The following is a 14,144-nucleotide window of genomic DNA, read 5'->3' as shown; positions in this document are numbered from 1 at the left end:
GGTTACTAACACTTTATATGTCATTTTCAAATATCCTCTCCCATACCATTGGTTACCTTTTTGTCTTGTTGATTGTTTTCTTCATTGTGCAGAACTTTTCATCTTGATGAAGTCCCAAAAGTTCACTTTCGTTTTCTTTCCCTTGCCCCCAGAGATGTGTCTTGTAAGAAGTTGCTACAGCTGAGGTCAAATAGGTTCCTGCCTGTATTCTTCTCTAGGATTTTGATGGTTTCCTGTCTCACATTTAGGTCTTTATTCCATTTTGAATTTATTTTTTTGTATGTTGTATGAAAGTGGTCCAGTTTCATTCTTCTGCATGTGGCTGTCCAATTTTCCCAACACCATTTGTTAAAGAGACTGTCTTTTTTCCATTGGATTTTCTTTCCTGTTTTATCAAGGATTAGTTGACCATATAGTTGTGGGTCCATTTCTGGGCTTTCTTTTCTGTTTCATTGATCTATGTGTCTATTTTAGTGCCAGGATCATACTGTCTTGATAACTACAGCTTTGTAATATAGCTTGAAGTCTGGATTGTGATGCCTCCAGCTTTTCTCTTCTTCTTCAAGATTGCTTTGGCTATTTGGGGTCTTTTCTGGTTCCATACAAATTTTAGGTTTGTTTGTTCTAGCTCTGTGAAGAATGCTGGTGGTATTTTGATAAGGATTGCATTAAGTGTGTAGATTGCTTTGGGGAGTATGGACATTTTAACAATGTTTTTATTCCGATCCATGAGCACGAAATATTTTTCCTTTTCTTTGTGTCCTCTTCAATTTTTTTCATTAGTGTTCAATTTTTGCAGAGTATAGATCCCTTACCTCTTTGGTTAACTTTATTTATAGGTATCTTTTGGTTTTTCATGCAATTTTAAATGGGATCAATTTCTTGATTTCTCACTCTGCTGCTTCATTATTGGTGTATAGAAATGCAACAGAGGTGGGGCAGGGGATGGGGTAACTAGGTGATGGACATTAAAGACGGCATGTGATATGAGCACTTGGTGATATACTTGACTAATGAATATTGAACATTATATCAAAAACTAATGATGTACTATACCTTGGCTAATTGAATCTTAATAAATAAAAATAAAATAAAACAAAACAATAAAAAAATGCAACAGATTTATGTACATTGATTTTATATCCTGTGACTTTGCTGAATTTGTGTATCTGTTCCAGTAACTTTTTTGTGGAGTCTTTTGGATTTTTACATAGCATGTCATGTCCTCTGTGAATAGTGAAAGCTTGACTTCTTGCAATTTGGATGCCTTTTATTTATTTTTGTTGTTTGATTATTGAGGCTAGGACTCCAGTACTATGTTAAACAACAATGGTGTGAGTGGACATCTACCACACTACAACTCGTGATCATTTGAGTTGTTCCCTGATTTTGGCCATGACTATTCTTGAGCATGTATATTTGTGCACCTACGCATAATATTTGCAAGGTATTCACCACATATGGTATTGCTGGATCTTAGGTTTCTGTATCTTCAAGTATAATAATTTGCACGTCCATCAGCAGATTATTAGAGCTCCTGTGACTTTCTATCCACTGCAACACTTGGCATTGTCAGACTTTTAAATTTTTGTCCATCTGGTGATATTTCCTTATAGTTTTAATTTGAATTTCCTTACAGGTTTAATTTGCATTTCTTTAATAAATTTGAGCAACCTTTCATCTATTTCCTGGTCATTTTAATTTCTTCTTTTGGGAAGTGCCTATGCAAATATTTTTCTTATTCTTCTATTGAGTTGTCCATACTTTTATTTTCTTTTAACTTTTTATTTGAAATCAATTTAGTTCACATATATTGTATTATTAGTTTCAGGGGTATAATTTAGAGATTCATCAGTTGCATATTACACCTATATTACAAGTTCCCTCCTTAATGCACATCACCTAATTACCCCATCCCCCCCACCCACATACTTTTCTTAATTGTAAAAGTTCTTTAATATTCTGGTTATCAGACTTTTCCAGTTATATGTGTTCAGATATATTTTCCAGTCTTATTGCATGTCTCTTCAGGCTCTTTAGGGTGTCTTTTAATAAACCAAATGTGTTCATTTGATTGTGGTTGATTTTTACCAAAACTTCCTATATGTTTAGTGTTTTATGTGCTGATCATGTTTAAGAAATACTTCCCTACTCCAAGGTTATGAAGATATTCCCCTTTATTACCTTTTAAGAGCTTAATAATTTTGCTTTTTCACCTGAAATCTTTAATCCAGTTGGAATCTATTGTAATTATGGAGTGAGGTAGGGATTCAATGTTTTTTGTTTTTCTGTTTGCTTGATTTTTTTTGTATGGGCCAGTTTTCCTAGGATTATTTATTGAAAAGTCTGTCCTTTCTCCCACTGCTCCACAATGCCACCAATGTTATATATCAAGCCCATATATGCACATGGGTAACATTTTTGAATTAGTTTTCCTCCCCTGGAAGCCACCCCATCAGCGCCCACTCCGCTTGGCATGTGAGGGAGTGCCCACTGGGAACGAGGGCCTGAAGAGCAGCAGCTGTAACATCAACCATCCCATCTTCCAAGAGGACACCAAGGTGAATGCCTCCCCCCAGATCCTCATCAATCTCCACCCTTGTCCTGACCCATTTCTTTCCCTTACTCCTCCATGACCTTCCTTATTCCCATTCCTTCTTTCTTCTTCTCTCAGGGCACCTTCATAGTCACATTTGATGTCTCCTACAAGGCCACCCTGGGCAACAAGTTGCTTCTGAAGGCCAATGCAAGCAGGTGAGGCGAGGTGTATCACTCACTCTTTCATCTCATGCCCCAGCCAGAGAGTTCTCTCCTGGATTCCTTCCCAATGAGGCTCCCCTCCCTCTCTCTCTCTCTCTCTCTCTCTCCCTCTCTCTCTAGTGAGAATAATAAGCCTACAACCAACAAGACCACCTTTCATCTGGAGCTCCCAGTGAAATATGCTGTCTACATGGTGATCAGCAGGTCTGAACCCTTGACTCTCCTATAATCCTAGTACCTCCCCTTGAAGCCCAGACTGCTCTTCGAAGGATAGGTATCTGAACTAGCCCTCTAATTCCTCACATGGGAATACTTGTGCCCAGTCATATATTTATGCCATAATAACATACACAATATACTTCTTGCTTCTTCTCTGATGAACTGACCTACTGGTGGGACACACACACTTTGCCACCACTCTGCACTCCTCCCTCTCTCTCCAAGGTGCAGGCTTCCTTAAACATGAAGCCAATTCTATTCTTCATGCAAATATGAGTGTGTTGAAGTGAAACTAACTAGATTAAGATTGAGGCTTTTATGAGCACTCTGAAGTGGGAGATATGGTTTGTCACCACACAGAGGAAAGAAAAGGTCATGGTTTCACAAAACAAAGAAGAGGCCAGAGATGTGACAAACTGCTGGGAAAGTCTCTAAGAGTCCAAGGCTGTGGCAGGCCACAGGAAAGTCAAGTGCAGGGCTGTTGCTCTCAGTTCGGAAGGTGGGTGGTGGAGCAGGAGCAGGTCAGGCTGGAAGCAGGGCAAGGAGACCCACATAACCTGGCTAAACTCCAGAGGTGTAGGGAGGTGGTCAAAAGCTTATCATATTGCCATGGGACAGAGTTTGCTACTGTTGTTGCTGCTGAGGACACATGAATTTTTAGGGGAACTAGGGAGGGAGGATCAAACAGTGTCATTGCCCTTCCAAACTCCATGTATGAATTTCCCCTACTGTCCATGGGAAAATAGTGGAACTTATATTAAGAGCTTACAGTTATATATACTTATGATATGCCAGGCATTTAAAAAGTACTTTACATGTATTTACATTCATTTAATCCTTCTAAAAACTCTGTGATTTAGTTATTGTTAAACCCCCTTTTTTACCAACAAAGAAATCAAGAGGTTGTTCCTGTCAGTCAGCTGCTAAGTGGCAGAACCAGGACTCAAAGTCAGATGGTCTGGCTCTAGAGCTTGTGCTCATGCCCATACACTGCTATGCCATTCCAAGGATTGGGGAAGCTGAGTGATTTACTCAAATTTGAAAAGAGAGTTAGAACTGGAAGATTTTAAGGTGAGAAAACTGAAGCATAGAAAGGGTTGGAGTGAGGATCATAAAGGCTAGCACAGTAAGGGAAAAAAAATAAATTCTAACATTTATATCATTGCTGCAGACTTCATCACAACTCTGTCACAGGCACTATTATTAGCATCCTCATTTTATACAGGAAGAATCCACAGAGGTTAAGTAACTTACCTTAAGTTACTTGGGTAGAAAGTGGTAGACTGAAATGTGAACCCAGATGGTCTGGCTCCAAGCCTGTGTTGTTAATCATCACACTGACAGTCACATCTGTGGGAAACTGTGGGGGGCCCATGGAGTTTCTGTATGGCTGCCCTGGCTTCTGTACACTAGGTGCTGGTGAAATGTGCAGCACCCCTGCTTGTTTGCTTGATTCCACTGAGACCTTAGATGTTAACTCTGGGAAGGCAGGGATTATGGTTTGTTAACTGTTGAATCCCCGGAGCCAAGCACACAGCCAGGTATAGGGTAAATGTTTACTGAAGGAGGCAATGCATAGATGGATGGATGGATGGGTGGATGGATGGAAAGCCACCTGAAGCCTGGTGAACATTTATGTCCACTCCAGGGGCTTGTGTTCATGCACCATCCTTCCTCACATTTACTTAACTGCCCCAGGATAGCCACATCTCTTTTCTTCACTCCATCATGGAGGGGCTTGCACTGCATTTTTTCCCGGGTGATCCAACCATGATTTCCTCGAGTCCCTTTAGGCTTATTTGTTCTGGCAACAGCCTCTGCAAGCATTGCTGTAGGCCAACAATATACCTAGTAAAGGAGAAAGCCGTGTGAACACCTTTTTCCCATGGGAAAATGTTTAAATGTTATGAGAGGTAATGTTTAAGTTGCGCCTTTAAGTAAAAATTTCCAAAAGGGGAGTGGTAAGGATGTTCCAAGCAAAAGAAAGAACTTGAACAAAGCTATGGGGATGTGAAAGAGCCAGGGTATTCAAGGACAAGCTAGCAGTTCTGGGTGACTGGGGCAAATGTTATAGAGAGGAGCTGAAGCTGAGGCTGCAGAAGCCTGTGGGGATCATAACTATTTCACGGGATCATCTGCCAGGAGGCCCAATAGAGCCCTTAGCAGCAGACTGGGGCACAACTGAGGATGGCTCCAGGGCTGTTTTTCACCAACAAGCCCTCTCTCTCCAGGAAGGAAGAGTCTACCAAGTACTTCAACTTTTCAACTCCTGATGAGAAGAGCAAGAAAGAAGCTGAGCATCATTATCGTGTGAGAAACCAGGGAGCATCCATATCTTCCCTCCCATGGTGCTGCTAATGTTGGGACCTGGTGGGAGAGAGAAAGAGGAGCTGAGGGCTAGATCCAGGAAAGAAGTAGGATTTGGGATGCTCCCAGGACCACAATAATGTTCTGTCTCAATTTTCTGCAGGTGAATAACCTGAGTCAGCGAGATGTGGCCATCAGCATTAATTTCTGGGTTCCTATCCTGCTGAATGGTGTGACTGTGTGGGATGTGGCTGTAGTGGCCCCTTCACAGGTATCTGCTTGCCTTTCTAACTCTCCAGAGTCTGATCCTACAGTGCCTCACACCCTCTTACCAGTGAAATGTTGATCATTCTGTGGCTATTTCTCTCTCTCACTAGAGTCTCCCCTGTGTGTCAGAGAGGGAACCTCCCCAGCATCCTGGCTTCCTGACCCAGATTCCAGGGAGTCTTGTACTGGTGAGAAAGACCCTGGATTCCCATTGCAGGACCAGCTGCCTATTGGGGGATATAGGGAAATGCACTTGCTAGGTTGGAGATCTATATATATGACCTATAATTGCTTATCTATTCCCCACCCCAAACCTAACGGACTTCATTTTCTCCTGTGGTTCTTGCCTAAGTTAAGACCCTCCTCAACTTCATTCCTCCCCTGTCCCTAGAACTGCTCCATTGCTGACTGCCTGAGGTTCCGCTGTGACCTACCCTCCTTTGGCATCCAGGAGGAACTTGACTTCATCCTGAAGGGCAAACTCAACTTTGGCTGGGTCAGCCAGGTGTGTAGGCCCAACAGCAGAGTCCCTCCCCTGGATTTGGGTGGTACCAGATGTGTCTGTGCCCATCCTCAAGCCAGGAGATTTCTCAAACTCTGAGCCTCTTCCTAGGGTATTTCCCCAGCTCTGTCCCTGTGTATTTCAGACATTGCAGAAGAAGGTATTGGTGATGACTGTGGCTGAAATCACATTCAATAGATCCGTGTATTCCCAGCTTCCAGGACAGGAGGCATTCTTGAGAGCTCAGGTAGGGACTATGTGATAGGAGTGGCCAGGCTGGTAAGAGGGATCCTAATGCTAAATCTTTGGTGCTGTGTGGGAGGCTCAGAAGCCTAGAGGAAGGCAGGATGAAGGCCCCTCAGCAGGAGAGTTGTCCCTAAGTCCATAAGTGTTTCTGTATCTCACCCCTTGAGCAAAGGAAGGAGGGGAGGCCCTTAAAGGTTGGGGAACCTGGGAAGAGTCTGGAACAACAAGGAGTCTGATACTTTCTCATGCACAAATCAGACGGCGATGGTGCTTGAAGCGTATGAGGTCTATGATCTTATTCCCCTCATCGTGGGAAGCTCTGTGGGAGGACTGCTGCTCTTGGCTCTCATCACAGCCATCCTATACAAGGTGAGTGTCTTCATCCCACTCTCAACACTACCAGTATCTAACCCAAGCCCTTCCAGAGACAAGATGGTATAATGGGAAGAACTCAGACAATGGAATCAGACAGGCCTGTGTGTACATTTTGGCTCTATTCTGCTCACTCTTTAATGTCAGGCAAATTGCTCAACTTCTCTGAGCTTGTCTCCTCATTTTTGAAATGACAGTAATGCCTACATTACAGAGTAGCTGAAGTGAGACAGACATGAAGCCAGGGTATGTGTGTAGGCCTGCCTATGAATTTATGCTTTTCTACTATAGCTTTTATGCATAACTGCTGTGCTTGCACACAGTAGATAATACATGATAGCTGTAATTCATATAAGTGTTCTGGCACACAAATATGAGTCAGCTTATTTCTCTTCTCGTCTTCTCTCTCAGCTTCTTCCTACTCCCAACTCTCTTCCCTGCCCTCTTACCCAGCTCTTCTGATTTACTTCCCTTCACAGCTTGGCTTCTTCCAACGTCAGTACAAAGAAATGCTGGACAGCAAACCTGAAGACACTGCCACATTCAGTCAGGAGGATGTCAGCTGTGAGGCCCCAAATTTGCCTTTGTCCTAATAATTCACTTTTCTGTTTGTCTCTACCCCCATGGACTGGTCTTGCCTTTGCCTACAAATCTACTTCCATGGGAAAAATTTCTGTATAGATCTGGACTGGTCTGAGCAACTTATCAAGTGCTAAGCCAACTTCTCAAGGCATTGAAAGGTTTTTATATTTTAACATATTTGTCAGTTCTTCAGTAATGACTCACTTTTTACAGAAGCAAACATGAAGCCAGCATGAATTTTCATATATATAAAGAATTGCCACATTAAATGAGGATGTTTATAACACATTCTTCTTGTATGAAAGAGCTCTAATTCAGGGACCTGAGTCCTGTTCTAGGAAGAGTTGGGGGAACCTGCTTGTGGGCCTGGAAAACATTCTCTCACTTTTTCAGGTGACTGAGGCTGATAATCTTTTCTTAATGGTGCTATGAATAATATTAGGGGAGAAGCCAAAGGAAGAACTCTATGTGTGTGTTGCTCATGGGGCTCAGCACAGGCTTCAGGCTCCTTGGTAATGGCAAATGAGCAGAATGTCCTAGGAGGGGAGTGAAATGTCCTGAACATGTTTGAACCAATATCCCCCTTGAATGAGGTCCCCAAAGACTGGGAGAGCCAGGCTTCCAAAAAGGAGCATCTGATTTCCCAGACAATACAGAAGACCCATTAAATGTGGTCATAGAGAATGGCTGAAATATTCCAAATCCAAAATTAGGTCATGAAGCCTCACATATAGGGCTGTAGGTCCTCTGTTTGAAATCAAGATTGTCTCCAGAAAGCCAGAATTCACAAATACTGTCAGTGTGTCAGGCAAAAAGTTGTCTGCAGCCCTGAGTTCCCAGGGGACTTCTGAGGAGGGGCCTCATTTAAGTCATTTAATCTCTGAGAATCTCAATTCCTCCTCTAGAGAATGGGAACTAAAATTATATCTTGCTCCCAGAGATACTGTGAGGATTCAGTGTTATGTGAAAGACCTTTACAGCCTAGAGCCCTAATTATTAATAGGTGAGGGAAAAGGAGTAGGGATGAAGATCTCCTACCTAGTCATCAAGGACATTCCCTCGAGCACCTCCCAAATCATGGCCTTGGGAAGAGCAAGCAGAGCACAGACTGCACTGTGTGCCTGCGCCCAGTAGAGCTCTTTGGTCCCCACCCCACCCCCACGGTCCCCAGGGAGCCTGCGGACACACAGCTTCCACACCTTTATTGCACCTGGTGGCATCTGCCTGGGCCTCAGGGCTGTTCATAGCCAGTGGGCAGAGGGTTGACACGGGGATTGTGGAAAAGGGTGTGGTTACCGTCTCCCCAGGAGTAGGGCTGTGAAGAAAGGTAGAGAGGATTGTCAGCGTGGTCTGGGCCTGGGGGTTCCAAGCCCCCCCTCCCGTAACCTTTGCCCTTCTGATCCTCACTCCCGCCCTGGGGGCAGAGGCCTCAGGCCAACGTACCTTGGTGCGGATACGGAGGTGGTGGTAGGGGATAAACTTGGGGCGTTCATGGTGGCCCGCGTGGAGCCAGGAGTTGAGGGTGCAGAGGGCCACGCTGGGCAGCGCCAGCACGAAGGTCAGGATGCGCCAGGTGCTGGCTGCAGAAGGAGGGGATAAGCAGAGATGAAAGAGAAGTGGGGAGGCCAGGGCCTCTGAAGGTCAGAGTGGGAGGGTTGGTCAGTGGGGGTGTTGTCAGACCCTGGAAGGCCACACAGGCAGGAGAGGGGTACAGGTAGGCAAGCCACAGGGTCAGGTCCCAGCCCCACTCACCTCCTGCCCCTCCGTGGTCTCTCTTTGCTGCACTTGCCAAGCCCCGACTCAAGGACCTCAGAGGCAGAGCCATTGCGGTGGGTGAGAGAAGCTGGAAACTGCACTGTCCTTTCGCTCTCCTTCACGGAGGCCTAGATTCTCCTCCCCTCTTTTTGGGCCAATCACCTGTTGAGTCTGTAACATGGGTGGCTATTTTTAGGGGTTTTCTATATTTAAAATGAGGCCTTACTGCCATGAGGTCCTTCTCTCCAGACAGCTGCTGTTTGGTACCTCTTATTTTGGTAAGGGACACTTAAAAAAACCAATGTGCCATTCTTTTTATAGTTGCAGGGAACTATTTCCTTCAATACTCTATTCCCAGTGGCTGGCACACAGTAGGTCTTTAATAACTATTTGTAGAGGGCGCCTGGGTGGCTCAGTTGGTTAAGCGACTGCCTTCAGCTCAGGTCATGATCCTGGAGTCCCGGGATCGAGTCCCGCATCGGGCTCCCTGCTTGGCAGGGAGTCTGCTTCTCCCTCTGATCCTCCCCCCCTCTCATTCTCTCTGTCTCTCATTCTCTCTCTCTCTCAAATAAATAAATAAAATCTTAAAAAAAAAAAAAACTATTTGTAGAATGAATTAAGTGTCCTTTTGAATCTCAGTTTTTTCATCTGTACAATGTATAATAATTTATACCTTAAATGGGTAGTTTATGAAATTTAAGTAAAGTAAGAGGAATATGCCAGCTTAGTGTCTGGCATGAAACAGTAGCTCAGTATATGTATTAGTTACAGTTCTTTGCAAAGAACATAACTCACTCTAATTGGTTTTAAAAAGATAAGCAATTGAAAATCAGGTAGCTCAAAGTGTCTCTGGTATGGCCAGAGAAGCCAATAATCTGTGCAGCCAGAAGCAAGCTAATCTATGGGCCAGCTGCCATGAGACACCACCACAATTTGCACTGCTGGACTCCAGATGCCAAAAACTTCACCCATGCTGCTCTGGAAAGCCAGATTCTTCTACCCTAACATCCTTCTTCATGAAGCTTGCATCCTTGAGTTGATGTCTTCTGAATCAGAGAATCATGTGTGCCCCAGTTGACAATAGCTAGGTCATTGTCTATGCTCTAGCTTCAAGAAAGGCTGGGAAATTGAGTTCTGCCTTCTACCTTAAGGAGGCAGGAATTCTATCTTGGGGAAAATCCCCAAGTATAAGAAAAGTATTCAAAAGATACTGGGTAGCCACAGACTTGACAAGTGTCTACTGCTAAGTATATTATTCAATCTGAAAAATCTGACTACTTGGAGGAAAAAGAAGAAAGCCTAGGGAGACCTGTATAAGCCCTTTGTCAAAGTAGGTCACTAGAAAGCTACAAGATAGTGCAGGGCTAATTCCTGGCCTGGTGCACTGTTCTGTCCTCTGCACTAGCACAGAACCTGGCATGAAATAGTTGTTCTAAAAATATGTTTTTATTGAATGCTTCAACCATGTTACATTAGTTAACCCTATATAAATGCCTTTGCAGAACCATAATCCAACAGGATGCCTCCAGCTTTGATCAGGACTGATTTAACTAATATGAATTTAATATATAAAAGAAAAATGAATTTTTGTACTTAATCTGAATATATAAAAGAAAAATGAAAAAGGTACATTTTTAGGAAGGGGCTGCTCCATAACTATTCCTCCTGTTGGTTTGAAACTGAACACTAGCTTCTACTTAACTTTCTGAAGTTTTTTTTTTAGGTAACCTTGTTGAACAGTCAAATGTTATATAATGCTTCTAAATTATTCCAGAGCCCTCACTGAGCTATAATGGAATTCTTCCTATGATTGATATTTCCCAGTTGGGGTTTGGACTTGCTGCTGAGAAGATGGGCCTTATTCCAGTTAAAGGTACATGGCATCTCCCTCCACAAACAGTCCCCTCAGCTTATGATTACAGCTTTTGGAGAAAGCAAATGACCAAGGGTGTTTTTACTTGAAAACATTCTAAAGGACCCAAATAAATAAAATCATGAATGAAAGAGGAGGGATCACAACCAACACCAAAGAAACACAAACAATTATAAGAACACATTATGAGCAACTATATGCCAGAAAATTAGACAATCTGGAAGAAATGGATGCATTCTTAGAGATGTATAAACTACTAAAACTGAACCAGGAAGAAATAGAAAACCTGAACAGACCCATAACCACAAACGAAATTGAAGCAGTGATCAAAAATCTCCCAACAAACAAGAGTCCAGGGCCAGATGGCTTCCCAGGGAAATTCTACCAAACATTTAAAGAAGAATTAATACCTATTCTTCTGAAATTGTTCCAAAAAATAGAAATGGAAGGAAAACTTCCAAACCCATTCTATGAAACCAGCATTTCCTTGATCCCAAAACCAGACAAAGTACCCATCAAAAGGAGAATTACAGACTAATATCCCTGATGAACATGGATGTAAAAATTCTCACCAAAATACTAGCCAATAGGATCCAACAGTACATTAAAAGGATTAATCACCACAAACAAGTGGGATTTATTCCTGGGCTGCAAGGTTGGTTTAACATCTGCAAATCAATCAATGTGATAGAATACATTAATAAAAGAAAGAACAAGAACCCTATGATCCTCTCAATAGATGCAGAAAAAGCATTTGACAAAGTACAGCATAGTTTCTTGGGATGGGACTACTCTTCACAGTGTAGGGATAGAGGGTACATACCTCAATATCATAAAAGCCATCTATGAAAAACCCACAGTGAATATCATTCTCAATGGGGAAAAACTGAGAGATTTTCCCCTAAGGTCAGGAAGATGGCAGGGATGTCCACTATCACCACTGCTATCCAACATAGTACTAGAAGTCCTAGCCACAGCAATCAGACAACAAAAAGAAATAAAAGGCATCTGAATCAGCAAAGAAGAAGTCAAACTCTCACTCTCTGCAGATGATATGATACTTTATGTGGAAAACCCAAAAGACTCCACCCCAAAACTGCTAGAACTCATACAGGAATTCAGTCAAGTGGCAGGATATAAAATCAGTGCACAGAAATCAGTTGCATTTCTATACACCAACAACAAGACAGAAGAAAGAGAAATTAAGGAGTCGATCCCACTTACAATTGCACCCAAAACCATAGATACCTAGGAATAAATCTAACCAAAGAGGCAAAGAATCTGTACTCAGAAAATTATAGAATACTCATGAAAGAAATTGAGGGAGACACAAAGAAATGGAAAAACATTCCGTGCTCATGGAGTAGAAGAAAAAATATTGTGAAAATGTCTACGCTACCTAGAGCAATCTACACATTTAATGCAATCCCTATCAAAACACCATCCACTTTTTTCAAAGAAATGGAACAAATAATCGAAAAACGTTCCATGCTCATGGATTAGAAGAACAAATATTGTGAAAATGTCTATGCTACCTAGAGCAATCTACATATTTAATGCAATCCCTATCAAAATGCCATCAACTTCTTTCAAAGAAATGGAACAAATAATCCTAAAATTTGTATGGAGCCAGAAAAGGCCCCAAATAGCCAGAGAAATGTTGAAAAAGAAAACCAAAGCTGGAAGCATCACAACTCTGGACTTCAAGCTCTATTACAAAGCTATAATCATCAAGACAGTATGGTACTGGCACAAAAACAGACACACAGATCAATGGAACAGAATAGAGAGCCCAGAAATGGACCCTCAACTCTATGGTCAACTAATCTTTGACAAAGCAGGAAAGAATGTCCAATGGAAAAAAGATAGTCTCTTCAACAAATGGTGTTGGGAAAATTGGACAGCCACATGCAGAAGAATGAAACTGGACCATTTCCTTACACCACACACAAAAATAGACTCAAAATGGATGAAAGACCTCAATGTGAGACAGGAATCCATCAAAATCCTTGAGGAGAACACAGGCAGCAACCTCTTCAACCTCAGCTACAGCAACTTCTTCCTAGAAACATCGCCAAAGGCAAGGGAAGCAAGGGCAAAAATGAACTATTGGGACTTCATCAAGATAAAAAGCTTTTGCACAGCAAAGGAAATAGTCAACAAAAGCAAAAGACAACCGACAGAATGGGAGAAGATATTTGCAAATGACATATCAGATAAAGGGCTAATATCCAAAATTTATAAAGAACTTATCAAACTCAACACCCAAAGAACAAATAATCCAATCAAGAAATGGGCAGAAGACATGAACAGACATTTCTGCAAAGAAGACATCCAAATAGCCAACAGACACATGAAAAAGTGTTCAACATCACTTGGCATCAGGGAGCTACAAATCAAAACCTCAATGAGATATCACCTCACACCAATCAGAATGGCTAAAATTAACAAGTCAGGAAACGACAGATGTTGGCAGGGATGCGGAGAAAGGGGAACCCTCCTACACTGTTAGTGGGAATGCAAGCTGGTGCAGCCACTCTTGAAAGCAGTATGGAGGTTCCTCAAAAAGTTGAAAATAGAGCTACCGTACGATCCAGCAATTGCACTACTGGGTATTTACCCCACAGATACAAATGTAGGGATCCGAAGGGGTACGTGCACCCCGATGTTTATAGCAGCAATGTCCACAATAGCCAAACTGTGGAAAGAGCCAAGATGTCCATTGACAGATGAATGGATAAAGAAGATGTGGTATATATATACAATGGAATATTATGCAGTCATCAAAAGGAATGAAATCTTGCCATTTGCAAGGATGTGGATGGAACTGGAGGGTGTTATGCTGAGTGAAATAATCAATCAGAGAAAGACATGTATCATATGACCTCACTGATATGAGGAATTCTTAATCTCAGGAAACAAACTGAGGGTTGCTGGAGTGGTGGGGGGTGGGAGAGATGGGGTGGCTGGGTGACAGACACTGGGGAGGGTATGTGCTATGGTGAGCGCTGTGAATTGTGCAAGACTGTTGAATCACAGATCTGTACCTCTGAAACAAATAATGCAATATATGTTAAGAAAACAAAAAAGAAAGGGACACCTGGGTGGTTCAGTCGGTTAGGCGGCTGCCTTCGGCCTGGGTCATGATCCCAGGTTTCTGGGATCGAGTCCCACATCGGGCTCCTTGCTCAGCAGGGAGCCTGCTTCTCCATCTCTCTCCCTCTGCTTGTGCTCTCTCTGTCAAATAAAAAAAAAAAAAAA

At 42.6% G+C, this 14,144-nt stretch overlaps 2 protein-coding genes across 3 annotated transcripts in view; one reads left to right on the top strand and one right to left on the bottom strand.

Annotated features, from left to right (window-relative positions):
- ITGAD (integrin subunit alpha D) overlaps positions 1–8,379 on the top strand; it is a 28,121-nt gene extending 19,742 nt beyond the window's left edge. For both annotated transcript variants that reach the window (XM_032430744.1, XM_032430746.1), the window contains exons 21-30: positions 2,448–2,561; positions 2,675–2,754; positions 2,881–2,964; positions 5,211–5,289; positions 5,450–5,557; positions 5,664–5,741; positions 5,945–6,058; positions 6,201–6,302; positions 6,560–6,670; positions 7,153–8,379. In XM_032430744.1, the coding sequence (XP_032286635.1) occupies positions 2,448–2,561; positions 2,675–2,754; positions 2,881–2,964; positions 5,211–5,289; positions 5,450–5,557; positions 5,664–5,741; positions 5,945–6,058; positions 6,201–6,302; positions 6,560–6,670; positions 7,153–7,266 (984 nt within the window). In that variant the 3' untranslated portion in view covers positions 7,267–8,379. The remainder of the gene's footprint in view (positions 1–2,447; positions 2,562–2,674; positions 2,755–2,880; positions 2,965–5,210; positions 5,290–5,449; positions 5,558–5,663; positions 5,742–5,944; positions 6,059–6,200; positions 6,303–6,559; positions 6,671–7,152) is intronic.
- LOC116648645 (cytochrome c oxidase subunit 6A2, mitochondrial) overlaps positions 3,780–14,144 on the bottom strand; it is a 17,566-nt gene continuing 7,201 nt past the window's right edge. Inside the window, exons 2-5 of the mRNA XM_032430752.1 lie at positions 9,008–9,181; positions 8,699–8,835; positions 8,455–8,570; positions 3,780–4,827 (exon numbers count right to left, since the gene is read on the bottom strand). Coding sequence (XP_032286643.1) covers positions 8,487–8,570; positions 8,699–8,835; positions 9,008–9,080 — 294 coding nt within the window. The 5' untranslated portion in view covers positions 9,081–9,181 and the 3' untranslated portion in view covers positions 3,780–4,827; positions 8,455–8,486. The remainder of the gene's footprint in view (positions 4,828–8,454; positions 8,571–8,698; positions 8,836–9,007; positions 9,182–14,144) is intronic.

Source organism: Phoca vitulina, unplaced genomic scaffold, assembly GCF_004348235.1.
Source record: "Phoca vitulina isolate PV1807 unplaced genomic scaffold, GSC_HSeal_1.0 scaffold45, whole genome shotgun sequence".
Taxonomy (NCBI): domain Eukaryota; kingdom Metazoa; phylum Chordata; class Mammalia; order Carnivora; family Phocidae; genus Phoca; species Phoca vitulina.
The sequence above is the reverse complement of the archived record's forward strand: the minus strand, read 5'-3'. Positions and strand labels throughout refer to the sequence as shown.